Source organism: Halteromyces radiatus (assembly GCF_025201355.1).
Source record: "Halteromyces radiatus strain CBS 162.75 chromosome Unknown BX664scaffold_5, whole genome shotgun sequence".
NCBI classification, from domain to species: domain Eukaryota; kingdom Fungi; phylum Mucoromycota; class Mucoromycetes; order Mucorales; family Cunninghamellaceae; genus Halteromyces; species Halteromyces radiatus.
In genome coordinates, this window is record NW_026251691.1 from 1800715 (window position 1) to 1824304 (window position 23590).

Sequence of the window (23590 nt, forward strand, 5' to 3'; positions counted from 1 at the left end):
AATTTATAAAATCCGAATCGATTTCTTTTTTTTTTTCTTTTTTTCTTTTTTTTCTTTCTTTATTGTCTCTTAGTATAGAATAATAATGAGTAGTTTTGGTAAAATCTTCCGTGTTACAACTTTTGGTGAATCACATTGTAAAGGTGTTGGTGCAATTATTGATGGTGTTCCTCCTGGTATGGCTTTGACTGAAACTGATATTCAACCTCAACTTACTAGAAGACGACCTGGTCAAAGCAAACTTACTACTCCTGTAAGTTTTTTTTTTTTTTTGACTTTTATTCTATTTTTTTTTCTTTCTATTTATTTATTTATTTATTTATTCACAATAACTATATATATATATATATTATGATAGCGTGATGAAAAGGATCGTGTTACTATCATGTCAGGAACAGAATTCGGTGTGACTTTAGGTACTCCTATTGGCATTACTGTACCCAACTTGGATCAACGACCTCATGATTATAGTGAAACCGATGTTTACCCTCGTCCTTCTCATGCTGATTATACTTATCTTCAAAAATACGGTCTTAAGGCTTCTTCTGGTGGTGGTCGTGCATCTGCTCGTGAAACCATTGGTCGTGTTGCTGCTGGTGCTATTGCTGAAAAGTATTTGAAGGAAGCATTTGGTGTGGAAATCGTTGCTTTTACTTCAAGTGTTGGAAAAGTGTCTATGCCATTTATTCATGATATTCAAGAAAATGATGTGGTCAAACCTGAATTCTATGATTTTTTGAATTCTATTGATCGTGATACTGTTGATGCTGATATTACTCGTTGTCCTCATCAAGAAACTGCTGAAGCTATCAAACAAGTAAGATTAATATAATATAAAGAAAATAAGGTAATAACTTTTTTTTTTTTTTGATAGGTGATTACTCAAAAATCAGAAGAAAAGGATTCTATCGGTGGTACAGTGACTTGTGTGATTCGTCGTTGTCCAGTCGGATTAGGTGAACCCTGTTTTGACAAGTTAGAAGCTATTCTTGCCCATGCCATGTTGTCTATTCCGGCCACAAAAGGATTTGAATTTGGTTCAGGATTCAACGGTACTACCATGCCAGGTCATCAACACAACGATCCTTTTGTTCGTAAAGAAGATGGTACATTTGGTACAAAGACAAATCATTCCGGTGGTGTTCAAGGTGGTATTTCCAATGGTGAAAATATTTACTTCCGAGTAGCATTCAAACCTGCTGCTACTATTTCCCGTGATCAAGAAACTACTTCCTATGATGGTGTTTGGGGTACTTTGGCTGCTCGTGGTCGTCATGATCCTTGTGTTGTTCCAAGAGCTGTTCCTATTGTAGAATCTATGGCTGCATTGGTGATTATGGAGTAAGTCATCAACATTATTTGATTTATCAACAAATGAATTCATCTTTTTTTTTTTAATTAGTATGGCCATGCAACAAGAAGCTCGTCGTAGTGCTATTACTCGATTACCTTCTATTGATATCCATCATTCTCTTCTTGGTTTACCCCCTAAAGACCTTGCTAAATAGTTTATTCTTTTCTTTCATATACTTTTTTTATACAATCATCATTTGTTTCAATTCACTTTATAGATCCATATATAATTTTTTTTTTTTGATCATCCCTCTTTTATTGTATTCTTTTTTTTTTTCCACAAATAAACAGATAAAGATACACTTGTTTTTTTTTTTTATTATTATTCATTTGATTAAGATAATCACACTATTCTACATAAGACATATCATCATTGCCTTGTCCTTTTCCTTGGCCCACTACTTGTTTCTTGATCTGATTCCGAATCCAAGATTTGATCGTCTTCTTCTTCTTCATCATATGGTTCAACACGAGGCTAATCATCAATAATAATAAAAAAGTAAGTTCATGAATAAAAAAAAAAAAAAAAAAACTACATGAAACACCCTATCTCCGATCGACCATTTATCTTTTTTGGTTTTGGGTACTTACTCTTTTTGGGTTCTTGTCATCGTCATCTGAACTAGATTCCACATACTTGTCCAATTTGATTTGAAAATCGCGAGATGTACTTCGTTTCATATATTGCATCAAATCCACTTTGGATTTTCGAGTCAATTGAATCAAATGTCGTTCAAATTGTTCTACCACAAAAATCAAACCTGGAATTGTTTTGGCTTCACGTAAAATCTTGGCCTACCAAAAAAAAAAAAAAAATGCATCATTCATCTTAGTTTGCATTTTTCTTTCTTTTTTTTTTTTTTTTTTTTTAAAAAAAATAGATGATTTACCTTTTCTCTTGCATTGATTTCCTTCTTCTTGCCCTTTTTAGTCCCAGAAAATTCATATTCTTCTTGTCGATGATGAGCATACATTGTCAAGAACTTGTACATTTTATCCGTCACCTTACTTCCCACATTAGCAATCAGTTGAATGACATTTTGAGAAAGTTCGATTTTCAAATTCGTCATTTTCTATAACAAAAAAAAATAAAAATAAAAAAGAGAGGGTGAGATATATCTTTTTTAAAAAAAATGAGAGAGAGAGAGGGATGATCTATCTTACATATTTCACAAACGCAGTGAAAGTTCGATATGTTTTTGTTAACACTTTGATGAGAGTTTCCGCATGAGAACCAACTAGAGCCGCCCTGGTGAGTTCACTCACAATATCCACATAGGATGCAAGACGATCACAGATCATCTTTTCAAATTCAGAATGCTGATCTATATCATTCGACATGGCTATAACAAAAAGAAAGAAAGAAAAAAAAATAAGTCAAACAACCCCTTTATTTTCTTTTTATTCTTTTTTTTTTTTTCTATAGAAAGTTATATTTACCTGAAATTTTCAACCGACCAATACACCATATCATACTATCATTCGATTGATCAGTAAAGGAAAGGAGAAGAGCTGTAATAACACCATGGGTTTTGGCATTAATCAATGGATAAGTGAGAGTTACATCCGCCTGGCTATCTTCATTGATCTCTACTTCCCCTTGTAGAGCATGTATATCTTCCGCCATTGCTTTGATCACATCCAATTGATTCGAGTCGGCAGAGAGTTGAATAAGTAATGTCATGATTTCTTTGGCCACACCAGTATCTTCAATAGGTCGATCTTGCGCAAGTTTTGTGAGCCATTGTATCACCCTATTGGAATGATCAGCAAAATCGTCCTCCGTACGGTCCAATTGATTGGCAAGAAATGAAATCACTTGAATAACATATGCTGACTCTTTATAAAGCGGTGTCTGAGCATTCAAATGTTTGTCCAAAATTTCCTATTATGAAACAAAAATTGAGATCATTCATGATAGATGCAAAATAAAAAAAATAAAAAAAAGGAAGTACCTTGAATTGGTTGAGTAAATCAGTAATAACAGTATTGACCTTTTCAGATGGATGTTCAACGTTTGACATGGATTGTAATTGAGATAATAATGTAGGTAGTCGATCAGGCCACAAATTGTAGGTAAGATCCAGAATATACTTCAAACTTGCTGTGACAGATGCTAAGAGAGATTGACCCTGATTACGTCAAAAAAAAAAATAAATAAAAAGGCTGTTAGTATCATAATCTGATTTTCTTAAGACATAGTAGTTCCTATTTGATAGTTGTTACCTTTTTTGGTTGATGATTGATGAAACTGCTATCAGAATCTTCGTGAATGAGAATATGTGTGTAAACTTTGGCCAGATCAACACAATATTCAAAGTATATGTTATCTTGTCGTATCTTTTCATTATCTACCGTCTAAATATAGAATCAAAAGAAAAGGTTATGAATCAGCATTTATATCTTAACCCCATCATATGAATAAACTTTACAGTAGCCAGTACAATTGGTGTGATAGATACGATATAATGTAAGAAATCAATATCTGAACGTAGCATCAAGATAGGAGATTGTCGATCACCTTGTAAGAAGAGAGCTTTTGTGATTTTTGCAGTGAATTCCAAACTCAATAATGATGATGTACCAAGAGAAGATAACTTGCGTCCTAATCATACCAAAAAAAAAAAAAACAAAAGAGTATCAGAATAAGATGTCTTCCAAACTATACATTTTACCTTTATCCTTGCTACTGTTTTCCTTAATCAGAGTCAATAACGTTTTCCGTTTCTTGAATAGAGTGATAATAACTTGACAAGATTCAACAGTATCACCTTGAGTGATAAATTCATATTCCATCACAGTATCCAAAGTTCCTAAGAGTAATTCAGCAAAATAATAGTAGCGTAACCCAGTAGAAGTTGTAGTATCAAAATTGGTTGCCTTGTCGAGTTCATAATCCTCTGTGTCCAACTTGGTAAGTCGAAAGGTCAATGACTTTATATGCTCTTTACATGAAGTAAGAGCTGAAGTAATCACTAATGAAAAAAATAAAACAAAAGAGATAGATGAGCATCCATTAGTCTCCGTTTAATCAACCCATTTTTTTATTATTATTTATTACCAGAATGATGCTTCCCATTCTTCAAATTCCGTACCGTCTTGAGTAAGTTGGCCAAAAGCAGGTGAATAGGCTCTAACAATCTTGACTTGACATTACTTTCCACACATGATGATAGTTGTAAAGGAGTCACAACACCATTATCAGTTTCAAAATAATGTAGGAACTAGTTAGGATTAAAATCCCATTAATATCGGATGATGATGATGATGATAATGATGATGATAATGATTTTCCTTACCTGTGCATATAATATTTCAAAAATATCACCAGAGAGAGACTCACATTGTATTGATAAGGCTCCAAGTCCATCATATGCTTCTGCACGGACTTCGCATTGTTGACTAAAGCACCGTCGTAACAATCCTATAGACATGAATCATTAGTAATAGCCTTTTGGGTTTGTTTGTTTCATATACCTAATATTTCGAACGCAACACCCTCGGTCGCCTCTATACGTGAAGATGACGTCTGTTTGGTTGTATCAAGTTGATTTTGTAAAAGGCTAAGGAATCCATTCACTGCAATCATTCTGCTATCCAATTCTCTAAATGAATTAAAAAGTTGAATCGACTTGTCTTCCTATTACATGGTATCTTTTTTTTTCTTTATTACCTTGCAAACATGCTTTTTCGTAATACCAGTATCAACCCATCTCGGAATTGATAGTTACCGCAAGAGACAGGTTGAATCGCGGTGAGAAGTCTTTTTGCTGTAGGATGTGACAGGAACGATAGGTAATCCAAGGTATCTTTGATCTAATCCATCAACAAAATAAATCAATACAGGTTTCTTTATTTCTTTATTTTTTTTTTTTTTTTTGTTTCCAGGAACTTACGTTACTGATATATTTTTCTATTTCATATGGACAGTTTGTAGTAAGAGTTTCCAGGAGATCCAAAAAGTGCATGGAACTACTTGATCGGGATACGACACGTGATGTGATTTGTTCCAAAATTTCGGCTCGAGTGATATCATGGAGCTTGAAAAGTATTGGGAATTTTGTTAGAAATATGATTTATATTAATTCGATCTTTTCTTACCTTGAACATTTTCAACAGAATATCTATACCAAGAGAAATCACTTCGTCCAAAGGTCCAGGTTTTGGTCTTTTGCTTCGTACAATGGTACCTAATAAGATGATAATATCAATAATGTTATCCAAATGATTTTGCTTTTTTCCTTCTTCAATTTACCAGGTGCTTTCAGTGGGGTTGGGTTTGTTGCTCCATCAATAAGTACCATTGCCAATTGTGTCAAACTTTGTATAACTTGATCCCATCCTGATGCTGATTTGTCTGCAATGTCTAAAAGTACCTTTCGTAATGCACATGTGTCAATGTTGGCATATTCTACATTTTCGGAATAAATTAGTTAGCATTACCACTCATTTAACAATTATCATTTGTGCCTAATCAATTACCAATGATCCAAGAAGATTTGTCAAATTTGTCGCTGTCCTTGTAAATGGATATAACAGTTGTTTTTAATAGATCAAATATCTGTTTTAATAGATAAAGAAATGAATAAATGGACCAGTCATGTATCCGTATTGGACTATCATTTCTTACGATTTCTTCCAGTCGATGTATGCGTGCAGCCGATAACAAACAAGCCATCTTGAATTTTTCTAGTAATAATGCCTTGTCACTCTTGATATATTTGACCAATTCCATACCAAGTTCCTGAATAACAATAGAAAAAAAAGAAAGGTGGTTATTTAGGACATTGTGTAAATCCATATCTCAGCAATTACCTGATCTTGTTTGATGGCAAACGATATGTGAAGCATAACTGTTCCTTCCATTCTATTATAATGAAATTAATAGAGACAATATGGTTAGTATCAATTGATGTTTTCTTTCATTGTATCTTTTGCTTTTTCACCTCGACGTATCGTCTTGTATTGGAGAGTTATGAAGCCAATCGAAGAACTGACATATGCCGGCAAGAATTTCTCGCTTGTTACCCTAAGATTGAGAGATAGAAGAAAAGTTAAATCCGTAGTCTATTGGGATATATTCAAATAAAGAGAGAATCATTTACCTTTCTAGAGAGTAAGAGTAACTGGTATATAAATGGAGGTACTTCTTCAGTTTCAAGCTCTTTGAGTTGTCTAGAGTAAAATTAAAAAAAAAAATGAAATCCTAGCTCATTTATAAAGTAAACTTACAATAACATCCTTTTGATCACTTGATTCAGTTGTGGGGTTGCCAATTCCATTTCATTCATACAAGATGCTAAGCCAACTGTAGAGTTCGGATGCCAATTTGAGTCACATATTTGATTTAGTATGGTTTTTGTTCTATCATTTGCTTCCATTGCTGATAATAAGTTGTATGATTTTCCTAAGATTTCAAAGATTCGGGGTTGGACAGGAACATTATTTTCAATAAGTTGAATGATTTGTTGTGCTATTTCTTCAATCATTCCTGGTGTAAATATCTCTATCTAACAAGATCCAAATACAAGAGGTAAAGAAAAAAAAAAAAGATATGAATATCTCTTTTTCTTTTTTTTCGGTCTGTTCACCTCTGGTAAAAGCAGGTTGATAGCTGTAGTTGCAAGTTTGACTTTTGTTCCCGAGCCATTGGTGGATTCCGTTTCAGTACCTAGCCTATAATATAAATAATTTAACAGGAATAATAATTATTTAAAAAAGTATATAGTTTTACCAGTCAATAATTGTCTTTGTAATCACTAAACGAGTCTGCATGCCATTGGGATCACCTATTCCAAACTATATTTAATATAACATTCTTTTTTCCTTGGCATAATGGAATATACCTAATAAAAGTCCACGTATAACCAAAATAGGATCAATGCCAGCATGAGTAGATTGTGAAAACTTGTTTTTGAGGAGGGTTTCAATCTACATTGGTAAGACACAAAAAGAAGGAAAAAAAAAAAGTTAACCATTGGAAGATTTAAACTAATATTTTTCCTTCCGTTTGTTTACCTGGTCAGATGTCAAGCTTGCAACATATTCCTTGAGAGCAGTTCGATTAGTCTGTTTTGCCAATTTCAAAATGGTGTGATCCATTTACTGTCATAAAAAAAAAAAGAAGGAAAAAAAGGTCAAGAGAAAAGGAGGCGAAGGAAACACGAAAAAGCGAAATAGGCACATACGACGCGCTTTTGGCAGTAGGTCTTGTCGGCGTTTGAATAAAGCACATAACACATTGATAACAAACATTAATGATATTCAGAATCTATAGAGTTTTTATTGTTTTGTTTCTTTTTTTGAGGGAGAAGAACGATGTGTACAAATAAAAAAAAAAGTAAAATACAATGTGTCTTCATATAAAGGGAAGCAAAACAAATAAAATAAAAATGAAGGATATGTATTTTTTTAATATGAAGAACGGAAACGAGGGGGGGAAATAATAAAGGAAAGAGAGAAAGTAACTAAAAAATAGATGAATCAATGTAATAAAATAATCATTTTACAACTTGGACATGACAGCAGCAGTGAATTCACGAGTAGTGTTGTTGCCACCCATATCGGCAGTTCTAGCAGCACCAGTTTCGATAGTTTCATAGACAGCATTAGAGATACGGCTGGCATGTTCATCCAAGTTCAAGTGACGCAACATCATGACGGAAGACAACAACAAAGCGGTAGGGTTGGCAGCGTTCTTATTCAACAAATCCATACCAACATGACGACATCCAGGTTCGAACATAGCGTATTCACGACCAATGTTACAGCCAGGGATCAAACCAGGACCACCAACTAAACCAGCACCCTAAATAGAAAAAGAAGAAGAAAAAAAAAAAAAAGAAATGTTAAGAGAATCATTATTGACATTTCTATTTATCTAAATTCTACTTACGACATTAGAGACAATGTTACCGTAAAGATTAGGCATGACCATAACGTCGAATTGTTGAGGGCGAGACACAAGTTGCATAGCAGTATTGTCGACAATCATATCGTTGAATTCAATGTTATGATGTTCATATTCCTTGGCAACATCACGACAAGTACGCAAGAAGAGACCATCAGCTAATTTCCTATTATTGAAAAAAATAAAAAAACAAAATTTAGTTTCACAAATTATATGCAAAATCACGAACATTTCTTTCTTCCTATTTGATACTTTTCTTTTTCCTCTTTTGACTTCAATATCAAAAACTTACATGATGTTAGCCTTGTGAACAGCAGTAACCTTCTTACGGTTGTTCTTGACAGCAAAGTCGAAAGCGAAACGGGCAATACGTTCAGTCTTAGCACGAGTAATGATCTTTAAAGATTCAACAACACCAGGAACAGACTAATAAAAAGAGAAGGAAAAAAAAGGTTAGAAAATAATCATTGACAAAATATAAATATATATATATATTAGTCACTTTACTTGATGTTCCAAACCAGAGTATTCACCTTCAGTGTTTTCACGAATAATGGCAATATCGACGTTCTTCAAGCGAGAATCGACACCAGGAACGTTCTTGCAGAGAGAAAGAGAGGCATAGATATCCAAATCCTTACGCATGGTAACGTTGAAAGACTTGTGACCCAAGCGAGAGGTAGGAGTGAAAAGAGTACCCTTGATACCAACCTTGTTGCGACGAAGAGAGGCAAGAGATTCTTGGAAAAGGTCTTCATCTTCAGAAGTCAAACCAGAAACATCGTATTGTTCAAATTCAACAGGTACGTTGGCAGCCTTGAAAACATCCTTCAAAGAAGCAGCAGTTTCTTGACCAACACCATCACCGGGAATCAAGGTCACAGTATATTTACCACCGTACTTCTTGGGGTTAATCTTTACAAAAGAAAAAAAGGGTAAGTGTTCGTTCCATATGTCGAGTTTTAAAGTTTTTTTCTTTTTTTTACCGTCTTTTGTTCAGCAGGAGCAGGGGTAGGAATGGAAGTAGATTGAGAAGCGAAAGAACGAACAGCAACCTAAAAAAAAAAATGGTAGTTTAGATAACAGTTTTATTCTATTTTTTTTTAATTGTATTTTCTCAATAGGTGACAATGATAGGTTTTTCGTAAGAAAGAAGACTTTACCTTCTTAACAGCAGCGACGTTAGTGGGTCTAGAGATAACCTTGAAAAGCATGGTGAAAGTATAAAAGAGAAGTAAAGAAAAAAAAAAAAGAAGAGGGAAGAAGGGAAAAAAACGAATAAAAAAACAAGTACAAAGCGGGAGACTTTTGAAAATTTTTTTAAATCAACGACGGCCATAGTTGATTGGATGAAAATAAACCTTTACCCGTTGGTGGCAAAAATGAAGACAGACACCCCTGGAATCGAATGACCAGCCTTTTTACAAGCAAAAGCGAAAAAAAGCGAATATGAGCGGAAGGAGAAATTTCCCACTTCAGTCTTTTTTTGATTGATCAGTCTTTTGCCATATGGTTCAAACCAAATTCAGGGCGAATGTCACATGAAAAAAAAATAGTTTCCCCGCCTCAATTAAATAACTAAATAAGCATGTGTATGTTGATATAGAGAGAGGAGAAAGAGAGAGAAAGGAAAAAAAAAAAGAAGGGATAAAAGAAGAAAAAATAAATAATTTAATATTCACGTTTCTTTAACTATTTACCAACAAAATTTAGCTTTAACGAGTGTAATTCCCATAAAAATTGGCTTCGTATCACCATCATTTTTATTTTACGTTTTACATTTTCGTGATTTCATTTTTTTTTCTTTCTTTCTTTCTTTGTTATATTTTTTTTTTCTTTTTCATCCCATTCCTTTTTATACTCATCAACTGGCTTGATTATTCACTATTATCATTATTTTACTCTCCTTAACCTTCCTCCTTTTTTAATATTTACATATATATAATGACCAATATTGATGTACTTACTGATGGTAAGAAAAAAATAATAAGAATATATCGATATATAACTTTCTTTTTTTCTCTCTCTTTACATTTAAATAGAATGGGTAAAAAAGTTACATTTTGAAAATCGTGTGGATTGTAAGTTCTAAACTCCAAAAACAAAATGACAACAACTGATATTATTATTATTATTATTATTATTATTATTATTTGTATGGATAGTGAATTTGCAGATACCTGCGTCTGGTGAATCGATGAAAGTTCAAGTAGGTGACATTCCTCCTGAACATATACCTCAACTTGGTTTACCCTCCTTGGACAACAAAGATGATTTTAAATCACTATTGGTGGAGAAAAAGAATTCAATGTAAATATTATTTTTTTCTTTCTTTCTTTTTTTTTTTTTTTCTTAATAATAATAATATACTTACTATTATCTATTTTTTTTTATGCTTCAACTAATTTCTAGACCGGATCCTACTTCAATTCCTACCAGTGATTCATATCTTAGTTCAATTGTATCTTCAACAAAATCGAACAATAACATTGATACTACTACGACTACTATGACTACGACAGGATCTTGTCAAGGAACAACGGATTGTTCATGTTATAAATGTCAACGGCAAAGACGACGTGCTGGTACGAGGATACGAATGATACCAAATGATCCAAATTTAACAAATTTGAATACAACAAAATCAACTTCATCAATACAACAAGAACAACAGCCAATTTCTTCACCTGAAATTTCACCTACAGCACTAACACCAAATATAGTAAAACTTGAACCACCCAACACACCAAGACCAACTATATCTCGAAATGGATCATTTGTTTTAAGAAAAAAACCAAGTATTAAATCTTATGAAAAGCATTTACCACGACCCACTTATTCAGAATTGGATAGTATTTATCGCGCAAAACAACAATCTGAAAAGACAATGGAAAACAACTATGCACAAAATGATCTTCAGAAATACAACAAGGATTCATATGAAATATCATGGAAAGACGAAACTGGTGATGATATATTATCTTCTTTACGAACATTTCAAACCATATTTGACGAAAAACCACATGGAAATGAAGGACTTTCTGATTTATTGGAAGTACGAGCCAAGGAAATCAAATTACAAAAAATTCATCAAGAACAAGAATTAGCTCAACAACTGTTACAACAACAAATGGAACCCAGTAAACCGCCAAAACGATCTGATTGTTTAACTCTTAGTTATAGGGATGGTCCTACTCATCGACATTTGACTTTATATCACACTATGAAAATGAGGGGTCCTGATGAACGAATGGCTGCTTATAGTAAGATTATTACTTTTTCTTTAAAAAAAAAAAAGAGAGTGAGCTGATAGGTTAAAAATGGTACGACATTGATGAATTTTTTTTTTATATTTTATTCATGATTTCCATTCTAGGTAAAGCATTTCAACATTGTATTCGTGCCGATAGTGGATTATCCTCATGGATAGAAAAACAATCAAATCAACCTGCTCCTGACACATGTATCATGAGTAAGTGATGCATTTTTGTTCATTCATATTGTGATCATTGACCTTTTTATTAATAGCTTCTAGGCCAAGTTTATCTTTGAAAAAGTCAACAAAAAAGTCCATTTTACATTTACCAGGTCGAAAACAAAAATCAACAGCAGAAGATCTTTGGTTACGTACAACCAAACTAACTGATTCTCAATCATCACAGTTAACAACAAGCGACAACAGCAGCAACAACAGCAACAGCAGCAACAACAACAATAACAACAATAACAACAATAACCATAGCATTACACCCATTGATGTTTTATCTACTGCCAATGCCTTGATGCCTACTCAATCATCTATTACCCTCAATCAACCAACAAACAAACCAAATTCAAATACAAAACCTTATGATTATGTAGATACACCAAGTAAGCCATTTTCTAAGAGCAGAAATAGTGTAGATGTAAGTAACAAAAAAAAAAAAGCTCTTGTTTATACACTTTTTCTTTATAACAAGGGATGGATAGGAGAGAATAGTGACTCATTCTCCTTATCTTCATTATTATTTCTTAGAAGGATAGTTTAACATCAATGGACATGGATCGACCTTCCAAATCAAGCAAACTATGGTCATCCTTGGGAAGAAGATCATCAAAATCTCGTAGTGGCACTCCATCTATTCGCTCAATTGAAAAGGTAAAGAAAATAAAGATAGGTTGATGGAACTATTGAAAGTGATATTGATCTGTATTTTTATCAATCAGATTTATCAGCCTCCTGCCTCAATACAAGAAACATCTGAACCTTTTGAAAAGGCATTGGATGATCTATGCGAAATCTTGACTCATGTAGACCGATCCGTATTAAAAACTTATTTGGAACAAGCCAATGGTGATTATATGAAGACGTTATCTGTGATTCGTGCTGAAGTGACTTCTGGCAAGCTTTGATTTATTATTATTATCTATCATTTTAGTTTTTTTTTTTTTTTTTTTTTTTTTTTTTTTTTGTTTTATTTCTTTCTTTATACTGTATATCATTTTAGTCCTTCCTACACATTATTTTACAAAAAAAAAATTGTTATATATATATATATTTCTTTTTCCATTATAACCTTGTCTGAAAGCAATAAAATCAGTCAAGATCTTTTACATTATAAATTCATAATATGACAAGAGAGAAAACATACGCACACTTTGTTCTTCAGTATGGCTAATTGTACATAATAAGACTCATCATCACATATCGTATTATCACATATTACAGAGCTACCATAGAATATAAGCAGTTACAATATCTAATATGATTTTTATTTCAAAATATATTCCAAAAAAAATCTAATCTAATCTAGTATCCCTAAACTATATTCCCCTATCGACGTCTAACCAGAGTCAAAAATTCTTCTCTTGTCCTTGGATCACTTCTAAAAACACCCATCATGCAACTTGTTACAGTAGTACTACCAGGCTTTTCCACTCCACTATGTCAGAATGAGTAACAAGGATAAAAGAATATACAAAGTCAGACAATTTCCCACGGGTAAGCATACAATATCCCAAACAATCATAACCTCCCCTATCCCTTCCATAGAAATGAATTCATAAAATGAATGCAACTTACCGCATACACATACATAAATGTGTAGATTCCATAATGACAGCAACTCCTTGAGGTTGTAAAATTTCCATCAAAGATGTAGCCACTTGTTTGGTCACTCGTTCCTGAACTTGTAACCTAAATGAGGAAAAATATAATATCATTTAATTGTTTGTTTTTTTTTTCTGTTGTTATTATTTTCCTTTCAATATATATATATATATTACCTTCTAGTGATCATTTCTGCAATTCGAGCCAATTTACTAAGTCCAACCACACGACGATTGGGGATATAACCAATACTGATCTTGCCTGTAAATGGTACCATATGATGTTCACATAATGAAAAGACATCTACATCCTTAACAATAACCATTTCATCATGATCTACAACCATACAAATTAAAGAGAACTTGTCAATGACACAGGTACATATAGTCAGAATAAAAATGAATGTTTTTCTTACCTTCTTCAAAAACAGCATCATTGATCACCTCTAAGATTAGTCATACAAAAAAAAAAAGGAAGAAAGATTAGCAACATACATACACATATACTACCTCTCTCTCTTTCTCTCTTTTGTTTACCTTTGATATTTTGTTCATATCCTTTTGTAAAAAACATTAAAGCCTTTGCATAACGATCAGGAGTTTTCAATAAACCTTCACGATCAGGATCTTCACCAATACATTCCAATATTGTTCGTACAGCTCCAGCAATCTTATCTTGTCTTACTTGTCGTTCGGCAATAGTTTCATCCCTTCGAGTTTGTGCTCCTTTACCTTTGTTGAGAAAAAAAAATATCAATAATTGTAGTATAATAATAAAAAGTCCGTTTTCTTGCTTTGTTGGAACTTACTTGGCCAACTTAGACCATTAGGATCAATAGGAGTAGATGGTCGACTTTGAGCTGGAGACGATACCAATGAATTGATAGAAGGATTTAATGACATTTGTAGATATGTTTGTGTTTATATATGAAAAAGAAGAATATAAAGAAAGAAAGAAAGAAAAAAGAGAAAAAAAAATGAGGAGAATCAAAAAAAAAAGTGAGTGTTAAAAAAAAAAAGAGAGATTTGGAAAAGAGATGGTTGTCGAATTCTACCTTTTGATTGGTCAGCTCAATCTACTCTCCGGTTACGATCCAATCGAAAAAAGCATTGGATGTAAGTGACAATGATGGGTTAGAAAAAAAAATAAGAGAAAATAAAAGAAGAATATTAAAATAAAAATTGTGAAAATGATAAGAGAAAGACTAGAAAGAAAAATCATGAAAATGCAATAACACTCAAGATCTGTCATTTTCATCATTGCTAAAATGATTTCTTTCGTCTCATCAATGATTTTATATATTGAGAGACCGATAGACATTTGGAAAAAAAAAAAAAAAAAAAGGTCAAACTGTCTTTGATCATCCAACGTTTTTCTATACCATATAAGTTATGTTTTATCTTTTCATATGCTTTTCCAATCTATACATACTTTTTCCATCTTTTATTTTTCTTTTTTCTGCTCAGCCTGAAAATTTTCTTTATTATTTTTAATACTACTCGTGTACGGTACGACTTTGTTAATATATTTTAACATCCTCTTATTTCTTAACATAGAAGAAACTAAATGTAGACCATCAGATAATTCATCATTATAAAATAAGGAAAGATTTCGTCTGAGTGTAACGATCATTGTGCGAATATCACACCGATCATTCTAAATCACTACTTTAGAATAAAATAAAGGTGTTATGATCTCTAGTTTCCAGACCATCATCATCATCATCGTATTTTATAAAAGTTAATTTCATAGAGTAATTTGATTATCATATGGAATATTTAACTCATTATCGATCATCATCATCATCATCAGCATTACTATTATGCATTGTCATCAACATGATGAGGTCTTAATATTAGTACTATTATTAATACTATTATTATTAATGGCCGCCAAGGTAGCAAGAAAAACCAATGGAGAGTTGCACCATTGACGATAAGTTGATGTTGTGAAATGATGAAAAGATGGCGCGGAGTCTTTTCCGTTATACCACTGATATACTAATTGGAACCATTGACCGAACCAATGGTACACTCTTTCTATGTATAATTTCATTTCTACTTTTTCGAAAAAAAAAAAAAAAAAAAAGCCATACTGATCATCCAATGTTATATATGTATAGGTATATCTAACAATGATCTAAAACCTTGAAAAAAAAAAATTCTATCATCCGCTCTCTTTTATGATCACAGCCTATTTCATCAATACTGATTTAAACTTCTTTAAGTATTTGGTCGTTACACATTCATCCCCCACAGTGCACCACAGAAATTGAATGAAAGGCTTTATTTATTTTACCGCTCTTAATTGTGTATCCAAGTTAAACTTTAATAAAAATGTCAAAATGGTAAATGTAGAATTACACGTGTAGATAACGCTGGAAAAAAAAAACCGTTAATCCCGCTTCCATCAAAATGATATAAAAACTAAACGATCATGAAATAAAAAAAAAAAAAAAAAGAAACTTTGTACCTGAAATCGATGAAAACGATGGTAATCAATAAATAATTTTTCTTATATTGATACATTCATTCAACTGATTTATCTTGATGGTTTTTTTTTAATAGGGTATGATGATGAATCGTATTGTTTTATTTGTATGCTTCTGTTTCATCTTTTTGAATAGTGTTACTGCTGCACCTTACAAAAAGGGAGTCCTTTCACCTAGTGATGATCCATTTTACCAACCACCTTCGGGCTTTGAAAAGGAAAAGCCTGGTACAATTTTAAAATCTCGTCTTCTTCCTCCCAAATCTCTTGCCGCTTTCTCTGTTTTTCCTCAAAATATTAAAAATGTTTATCAATTTCTTTATCGAACCACCGATGCGCTTGGAGAGCCCATTACTACAGTGACAACCCTTATGGTTCCTTACAATGCTGATCCTTCCAAACTCGTCACTTATCAAATCATGCAAGATAGTCCTTCTACTGGTTGTTCTCCTTCTCAAGTGTTGCGAAAAGGCGATGGTTTAAAGGGTATCATTAGTCAAGGTGAACTTTTATTCATCGATACACTTCTTGCACGTGGATGGTATGTCAACACAGCTGATTACGAAGGATCAAAAGCAGCATTCACAGTGGGTGCTATGGCAGGACATGGTATTCTGGATTCTGTTCGCGCAGTGTTACATAGCAGCAATCAAACGAAGATTCAACCTGATGCTGATATCCAAATCTGGGGCTACTCTGGAGGAGCTCTTGCTTCTGGATGGGCTACACAATTACAACCTACCTATGCTCCTGAACTGAACATTATTGGTGCTGCTCTTGGTGGAACGCCTGTGGATCTGAATGCGACATTGAATGCTGTGAGTGGAACTGTTTTTGCTGGCCTGGCGCCTTCTGGTATCATCGGTCTCTCTCAACAATACCCTGACGTAGCCAAGTATGTGGATTCTATTCTTGTACCTGAAAAGAAGGAAGCCTTTTACAAAGCCAAAGAACTCTGTCTTTCTGAACTGGTGGCTAACTATGCTTTCCAAAAGATGTCTTCGTATGTGACTCGTCCTGATTATACCAATGCTCCCGTGGCAAAGAAGGCAATGGAAGCTAATGTGATGGGTCATGCTAGTGTACCAAAGTTTCCTTTATTCATGTACCATGCCGAACATGATGAAGTGGTTCCTTATGCTCCGGCTGCTAACTTGTATACAAACTGGTGCAAACGTGGGGCAAACATTCAATTTGTCAAGGATGAACTCTCAGAACATCTCGTTCTTTATGTTACCGGTGCTGCCAATGCTATCAACTTTTTGGAAAATCGATTCAAAGGCGTCGCTGTTGAAACTGGTTGTTCTTCTCGTACCACTGTCACCTCTGCTTTGGATCCTGGCGCTCTTGAAGTCTTTGGTGAAGCGATTTGGAATGCTTTGGATGGGTTGCTTGGCCTTCCTATTGGTCCTGGAAATATTTGAAGATCATCATCAAAAAAAAAAAAAAAAAAAACTGACTTAGCTAATATAGATTCTTAGTTTCATTTTCTTTTTATTATATCTGTTTGAATAAATTACTGGTTTTTTTCATGTGAAGTACGTTTATTTTTTTTTCTGCATTATGTTTAGAGGCTTGTTTGCATTAGGGTCTGAATATATTTGTGGTGATCCTTTTTTTTTATATTATGGATGATGGATGATGGATGATGGATGATATCAATAGAAGCTTTCTTCTTCTTTATTATAGTCTTCTTAATGACCATTGCTAAATCAATAATTTGATTGTTCTCAACACTCTTTGTGGAAGATGATAAGATATCGTAGTGAAAAGAAGGGATTATTTGTATGTAGATGATGAACTTTAATATTTTAATACTGTATTGCCTTAACGACTACAGTACTATGTCTTATAGTATGATGAATATTATTTCACCATCATTGATAGGTTTACTGTATCTTTTTTTTTTTTTTCTAGTGATCACTTCCCCTTGATCTACCCATCATCACCATGTCCAAAAATGGGAAATCGTCAATTCACGGTTTTCGGTGTACCAACTGAATTTTTTTTTTTTTTTTTACGCTCTGTCTTCTTTTTTTTTTTTTCCTCCCTTCTTCTTGTTCTTAAAGTTATTATTGTTGTAGCCATCTTTAATTTACATACCCCCTTTTTTATTGAGATGACCGAAATTGATCACTGGAATGCTTGTATAGAGTCTATTTTGGAAATGATGGGTAAGCATGTAATTTGAACACTTTACCTGTAAATCATTGAAATCTAATATCTTTGATCTTTCTTTTTACATAAATAATATATCTTATACTTTATTTAGAAGGACAGCTATCTAAACATCACTCTCAAACTACTACTACTACTACAACAACAGCAAACAAAATGCCAAACAAGTCTTCAAGATATTCTTCATACACTGGTAAATGGATTTGTTTACAAAAGATCAAGAAATATCACTCTTCATATTTTGGTACCACGAATGTAAATCATTACTTACTATAGATTGTTTTTTCCCTCTCTTTCTCATGCACGTTGTATAGAGCCTTGTTGGAAATCACCTCTTATCAATAGTCAATCATTTAAAAGGAAACGAGCTATGGGTTTCAATAATAGGGATCGTAAGATACTGCGCACATCCATTACTGACTCGGTCATCGTAGCTCCTGATGTAAATAGATCACACGAAACAGCCATGTCAAAGATCAACAATAGTAAAATGACAGATATTATTTTGACGCCACGATGCAAACCAAGTAACGAAAATAGACAACACTACGCCACCACAAACGATCATGGACATCGACCGCGTTTTGACTTCACTCATCATCATAAATCGCGACTAGATCACTGGTTACTGCTTCCCCTTCAATATCCGGATTATATTTTGAGACCTTATACCACAATAGCTAATGAAAATAGAAAGGATCATGATACACCTCAGCAACGACTTGAACATGAAATCAAAGAAATTGCCACTCAACTCAAAACACTATCAAATGGAACACGTCATTCTGTGACAACGTCCCGGTCATCCTCACAGCGACAATATTTACTGTATCTTAAAAATAGTCTTCTATTGTTTTCAAATATGATCAAGCAATGGTTGAGTATGGATCCTAGTAACTCAGTACAGGTAAGAAAACAAAAAAAAAAAAAAAGGAAAAAAATAATGGCAATCACGAATAAATGGATGATGATTTAAAACTAATACATATATAGGTGCTTTTCCCGGATTGGTCTTCTATGGAAGATTATCTTTATGGAATGATGAACTTTATCAAGGTTAGAACAAAAAAAAAAAAAAAAAAAAAAAAAACTACAATGCTTATTTTGTCCTCTTTTTTGGTTAATAGGCTCATGAAATCATGTATGAATCGGATATCATTCAAAGAACAGATAAACTCCTTGATAATATCTATCATCTACAATCCATATTGGAGAATTATACCGACTTTCTTGGAACACACTTGATAAATAATGGTCAAATATGGAAGGAAATGGGTTGGTTAGTAGATCAATCCATCTTGGATGCAACGAAACAACGACTTATGGATATTTGTATCAACTTGCAAGATGAATTATATGAAGAAATGTCAAAGCATGGCTATACGGAAAAGGTATGCTCCAAAAAAAAAAAAAAAGAGCATGATGAAGAAAATTGAACTGAATATTATATATAATATAGGTGATGGATTGCAATATATCTGGATTAGAACTAGTGGTAGTGGCAACCAAGCTCACAGGTCAACCTCTTACTATAGAACAATTTACTTTTTGGAGATCACTAGTGATCCTTTACGGTCAATGGACTTGTCAAGAAATGCAATCATTAGGTTATACAAACAATACTGGTTCCAGTCGTTTAGCTCTTAGACTATTGCAATTATTAAACAATATGACTCGTATACTCACAGCATTCAACTCATTGATCTCTATCTTTCTACCCAGCAACCAATCATTCGATCTACAACCTTTAAACACATTGGCTTCATCACTAGTGGACGTAACATTCAACGTGATATCATTCATCGATCAGAGATCATTGAAACAAAATCAAGTTTCTATAAGACGATCTAATGTTATGCGGAACACATTTTTACCCATTTTGTACTTGGAACAATCTTTGATCACGTTTGCTGATGCGGTGGTGGCGATATACAATTTGACAGGCTCAAATACTCAAAGTTATAACAAACGCATCAAGGTAAATCAAAAAAATATACAAAATAGAGTGTTGTTGATCTTTTTTTTTTTTTTTTTTAATATATATTATATAGTGGCTGCATGGTTTAGTTGATGATACTGCTTAGATGTTAGATTTTTTTTTTTCGTGTCCCAAAATAAAGTTTATTTGATCTGACTTTGTATATATTTTTTTTTTCTACATCTTTTCCTTGTTTCCATTACCATGACCAACCAGTCAACAGATACCATCTCACCTATTCCTTTTGTCCATTATCATTGTGATTGCCCTGATTTGAAAACTTCAAGTCATGAACAAGCACGGTTGACTAAAGATCCAGTTCTTTTAGATGAAAGCGGCAACAACAAAATATCTTCCCCTCCTTCTTTATTACTTTCACCTTCCAACTCTTCCCGACTCGATCGACTAGATGAAAATACAGCTTTTAACACTGGACGCCATTTACTTTCTCCTGAAGCTTCCAACTATTTGTATCCGTTATCAAGACTTTATTTTTGTGAAGATTGTCATGAAATCAGATGCCCTTGTTGTGTTCAAGACGAAATTATATCCTATTATTGTCCTAATTGTCTATTTGAAGTAAGAAGACTTCTTTTATATATATATATATATATATTATATCAAACACGCCATAGATCTGTTTTTAATTACTTTTTTTTTTTATGATAGGTACCTACAGCAAGTGTCAAGAGTGAAAAAAATCGGTGTGCTCGAAATTGTTTCCAGTGTCCTATCTGTCATAACACATTGGCAGTTGTCGCGTCTAAAGAAGCAACTTCTTCTTCAATGAGTGCAACGAACACAGGTCCATACTTTTTAGCATGTAATGTTTGTCGATGGAATTCTCAAGAGATTGGCATGGTCTTTGAAAAACCTACTAGTCTTGCATGTAAGTAGAAACATATATTATTCAGTTTTTTTTTTTTTTTTTTGGTTAACTCTGCTTTTAAATGGACAGTGCAATTACAAAAGAATGAAGATGCTTTACCAGACGTACAAGAATTTGATCATTTGAAAGAACACTTTGAAAAACATCTACGCGTGAATACACCATCGTTACCAAGCAGTTACTTATCATTTTCGGGTAGTGGATACAACAAAATACTTGGCAGTGGTGGTATGTTAGGTAGTTCATACGATTTGTATCATTCAGCTGGACATCATCAACAACAGCAACAAATGCAAGGACGATTGGACGATATTTCAACATATGAAACCAGTGTACAAGTACCAGAAAAGGAATCAGCCACTTTGGAATCTTTAATGGGTTTACGTGATATGAATCGTATATCAACTTTGGCTCAACGATATACTCAATTACATGATCAACCCTATCATATGGATCAAATTCATCCTCAACGTATTCACTTATGTATTAAACGATCAAAACGATGTCGAACGTGTCGTCATATCCTTATCAAACCGGAACAAAAAGCTCAGGCTACAAGATTCAAGATTAAACTTGTTGCTATGAATTACATTCCCAATATCACCATTACCAAAATATTTACACAACAACCATCAACAAGTACGATTCTTCAACAACAACAACCTCTTGTATTGAAACTTGGTGTGGCGACACAATTTGCATTGAAATTCACCAATCCACTGTACGAAGTGATGAGTGTCACCTTGGCTACACCTCCTCCGCAACAAAAGAAAAACTTTGGAAATGAGGATGATACATCAGCTACTGTGAACGGTCGAGTCACTATCATCTCACCTCATTTTACTGTCAATGCATACAACGAAACTATAGAATATGATGATGAAATGTATCCTCTCAGCAATTCTTCTTCTAGTAAATCCAAACCCGGTATATCAGCATCTTGGGCAAGTGGGATCTATGAAAAACGAAATAATTATACCAGTGTCATTGTCGAAGTGATTCCAGAAAAACCTGGTGAATTCAAGGTAAAATCAAAAAAAAAAAAAAAAAAAAAAGAATGACAAGATTTTAGACTCATCATTATGTTTGTATAGTTTCCTCTATTGGTTACATGCAATTACAAATCAGACGAAGATAGAATGGATGTCTCTTCAGGCGATATTGATGAAGAAGAAATTGAAAATATAGATATGGATAGTAGTATTGATGGATCAAGAAAGGCAAATTCTTCTATACGAATGGATGACGACAAGATCAAGAGTTACTCTTTCTGGTGTCTTGTTGGTCTTGGGATGGTACAATCGTAGTTTATTCATTAGTGTAGTAGCTTGATATGATAGAATAGTGACTATTATTTTCAATAAAATAAAAAAAAAAGTTGATATACTAACAAGATTGATTGTGTGTGGATAATGAAGATAAAATGAAGATGTAAATGATAGTAAAAACAAAAGATATATTTTATTTATTTATTTATTTATTTTTTTTTTTGAATTTTTGATGGAGAGTGGGATATTGGGGGGAATAATAATAATAATGATGATGATAAAATGTATGTTCTAACCTAATATTAATTCATAAATGATAACAACTATATTGATGCCAATCAGTGGAACTACGTGTTTACAAAAAAAAAAAGAGATTGAAGGTCAGTCAACAGTTCCTCTACCACATAAGTCTTGCCAAGGAACGATATATATATTCATCATCCTTCACTTGACACTAAAACCACATTTATACTTACTTCTCATGAGTGTTCGTACTGCCGATATAAGATTGATGATTTTGTATTTGATAGATTGAGATTCACCACCACCAAAACCAGCTGGTTCCATCTGTGCACTCCAACCAACTAAAAACAAAAAAGAAGAAAGTACAAGAGTAAAAGAAAAGAAAAAATAAAGTATGATGAGTACATATATAAAACGTGTCTATTTGAGTTATGGTTGTTTCCATGATAGTTTTGATCATCGACACACACAAAAAAAAAAAAAAAAAAAGTAGTAAGAGCAAATAGATTGCTTTTCCTACTATCGTGTCGTCTTCACTTACTTCGAGCAAGGAACCGTTCTTCACTCAATACAGCAATACCATTGATAAAAAAGAGAAGTACATAAAATAATTGACCTAATCCAAGAGCCATGTCGAATATAAAAAGTGTAAAAAAAAAAAAAAAGAAAAGAAAAAGAAAAGGACCCAAAAGGACGCAAATAAAAAAGCGACTTTTGCTCTTGGGCCTACTTATTTTCTATCGACGGTATTTTCACCCGCATTTCGGTGGTTGAAAAGAAGAAATGGAAAAATGGTTAGTGTTATGATCAACTAAACATTATTTGTATACGTGCACTTACCAAAAAGAAAAAAAGAAGACCCTCCGGCTCTGAGGCACGGTCGCCACGCATCAACCCATCCAGGATGTGCGCGACGCAAAAGGATAGTGTAAATATCATAAATGGTAAAAAAAAAAAAAAAAAAAAAAAAAAAAAAAAAAAAAAAAAAAAAAAAAAAAAAGAGATCCAGACAGCAAGGAAGACAGACAGACAGCAAGGACAGACAACCAAAGGCACAACGAGGACACGAACAGCAAGGAAAACGGGGAAACAAGAATCACAAACAAGGATGAGAGTGTTCTGTTGCGTTAACCAAGCGAACGGAAAGAAGAAGATACCAATAAGGAAGCAGCCAAAAAGAAGCAAATAATTT

The 23590-nt window shown here is 33.3% G+C and overlaps 9 protein-coding genes across 9 annotated transcripts; 5 read left to right on the forward strand and 4 right to left on the reverse strand.

Moving 5' to 3' along the window:
• The first annotated feature begins 66 nt into the window (after positions 1-66).
• Positions 67-1642, forward strand: BX664DRAFT_299504 (chorismate synthase). Its single transcript, XM_051542305.1, has 4 exons — positions 67-253; positions 359-817; positions 875-1341; positions 1403-1642. Exons 1-4 carry the CDS (start codon positions 86-88, stop codon positions 1506-1508), a joined length of 1200 nt encoding a protein of 399 aa, XP_051399329.1. The 5' UTR covers positions 67-85; the 3' UTR covers positions 1509-1642.
• Positions 1634-7495, reverse strand: BX664DRAFT_336464 (FANCI solenoid 4-domain-containing protein). Its single transcript, XM_051546085.1, has 26 exons — positions 7372-7495; positions 7200-7284; positions 7088-7142; positions 6945-7029; positions 6586-6863; positions 6459-6528; positions 6300-6382; positions 6169-6220; positions 5984-6097; positions 5836-5914; positions 5609-5764; positions 5455-5543; positions 5250-5393; positions 5027-5169; positions 4831-4958; positions 4653-4777; positions 4415-4577; positions 4029-4328; positions 3786-3958; positions 3580-3711; positions 3309-3485; positions 2794-3238; positions 2518-2696; positions 2244-2426; positions 1945-2148; positions 1634-1828 (listed from the first exon to the last, which is right to left on the reverse strand). Exons 1-26 carry the CDS (start codon positions 7453-7455, stop codon positions 1724-1726), a joined length of 3831 nt encoding a protein of 1276 aa, XP_051399330.1. The 5' UTR covers positions 7456-7495; the 3' UTR covers positions 1634-1723.
• A 116-nt stretch (positions 7496-7611) lies between these two features.
• Positions 7612-9530, reverse strand: BX664DRAFT_336472 (isocitrate dehydrogenase, NAD-dependent). The gene is made up of 6 exons (XM_051546086.1): positions 9427-9530; positions 9250-9318; positions 8771-9178; positions 8556-8689; positions 8249-8429; positions 7612-8161 (listed from the first exon to the last, which is right to left on the reverse strand). Exons 1-6 carry the CDS (start codon positions 9475-9477, stop codon positions 7859-7861), a joined length of 1146 nt encoding a protein of 381 aa, XP_051399331.1. The 5' UTR covers positions 9478-9530; the 3' UTR covers positions 7612-7858.
• A 558-nt stretch (positions 9531-10088) lies between these two features.
• On the forward strand, positions 10089-12670 carry BX664DRAFT_336474 (uncharacterized protein). The gene is made up of 8 exons (XM_051546087.1): positions 10089-10235; positions 10306-10344; positions 10429-10573; positions 10676-11526; positions 11640-11735; positions 11792-12168; positions 12279-12401; positions 12470-12670. The coding sequence occupies exons 1-8, from the start codon at positions 10208-10210 to the stop codon at positions 12653-12655; spliced, it is 1845 nt and encodes a 614-aa protein (XP_051399332.1). The 5' UTR covers positions 10089-10207; the 3' UTR covers positions 12656-12670.
• A 266-nt stretch (positions 12671-12936) lies between these two features.
• Positions 12937-14303, reverse strand: BX664DRAFT_336476 (uncharacterized protein). Its single transcript, XM_051546088.1, has 6 exons — positions 14161-14303; positions 13889-14083; positions 13768-13797; positions 13529-13688; positions 13326-13439; positions 12937-13185 (listed from the first exon to the last, which is right to left on the reverse strand). The coding sequence occupies exons 1-6, from the start codon at positions 14252-14254 to the stop codon at positions 13077-13079; spliced, it is 702 nt and encodes a 233-aa protein (XP_051399333.1). The 5' UTR covers positions 14255-14303; the 3' UTR covers positions 12937-13076.
• Positions 14304-15824: 1521 nt separating this feature from the next.
• BX664DRAFT_282790 (putative secretory lipase) lies at positions 15825-17297 on the forward strand. The gene is made up of 2 exons (XM_051541575.1): positions 15825-15845; positions 15920-17297. Exons 1-2 carry the CDS (start codon positions 15834-15836, stop codon positions 17264-17266), a joined length of 1359 nt encoding a protein of 452 aa, XP_051399334.1. The 5' UTR covers positions 15825-15833; the 3' UTR covers positions 17267-17297.
• A 1667-nt stretch (positions 17298-18964) lies between these two features.
• On the forward strand, positions 18965-20151 carry BX664DRAFT_163039 (uncharacterized protein). Its single transcript, XM_051539946.1, has 4 exons — positions 18965-19076; positions 19148-19411; positions 19480-19998; positions 20072-20151. Exons 1-4 carry the CDS (start codon positions 19038-19040, stop codon positions 20102-20104), a joined length of 855 nt encoding a protein of 284 aa, XP_051399335.1. The 5' UTR covers positions 18965-19037; the 3' UTR covers positions 20105-20151.
• A 45-nt stretch (positions 20152-20196) lies between these two features.
• Positions 20197-22278, forward strand: BX664DRAFT_282793 (dynactin p62 family-domain-containing protein). Its single transcript, XM_051541576.1, has 4 exons — positions 20197-20577; positions 20668-20887; positions 20957-21912; positions 21982-22278. Exons 1-4 carry the CDS (start codon positions 20203-20205, stop codon positions 22192-22194), a joined length of 1764 nt encoding a protein of 587 aa, XP_051399336.1. The 5' UTR covers positions 20197-20202; the 3' UTR covers positions 22195-22278.
• Positions 22279-22367: 89 nt separating this feature from the next.
• Positions 22368-23048, reverse strand: BX664DRAFT_360184 (Yos1-like protein). The gene is made up of 3 exons (XM_051548141.1): positions 22940-23048; positions 22632-22739; positions 22368-22502 (listed from the first exon to the last, which is right to left on the reverse strand). Exons 1-3 carry the CDS (start codon positions 23028-23030, stop codon positions 22447-22449), a joined length of 255 nt encoding a protein of 84 aa, XP_051399337.1. The 5' UTR covers positions 23031-23048; the 3' UTR covers positions 22368-22446.
• Between the last annotated feature and the right edge of the window lie 542 nt (positions 23049-23590).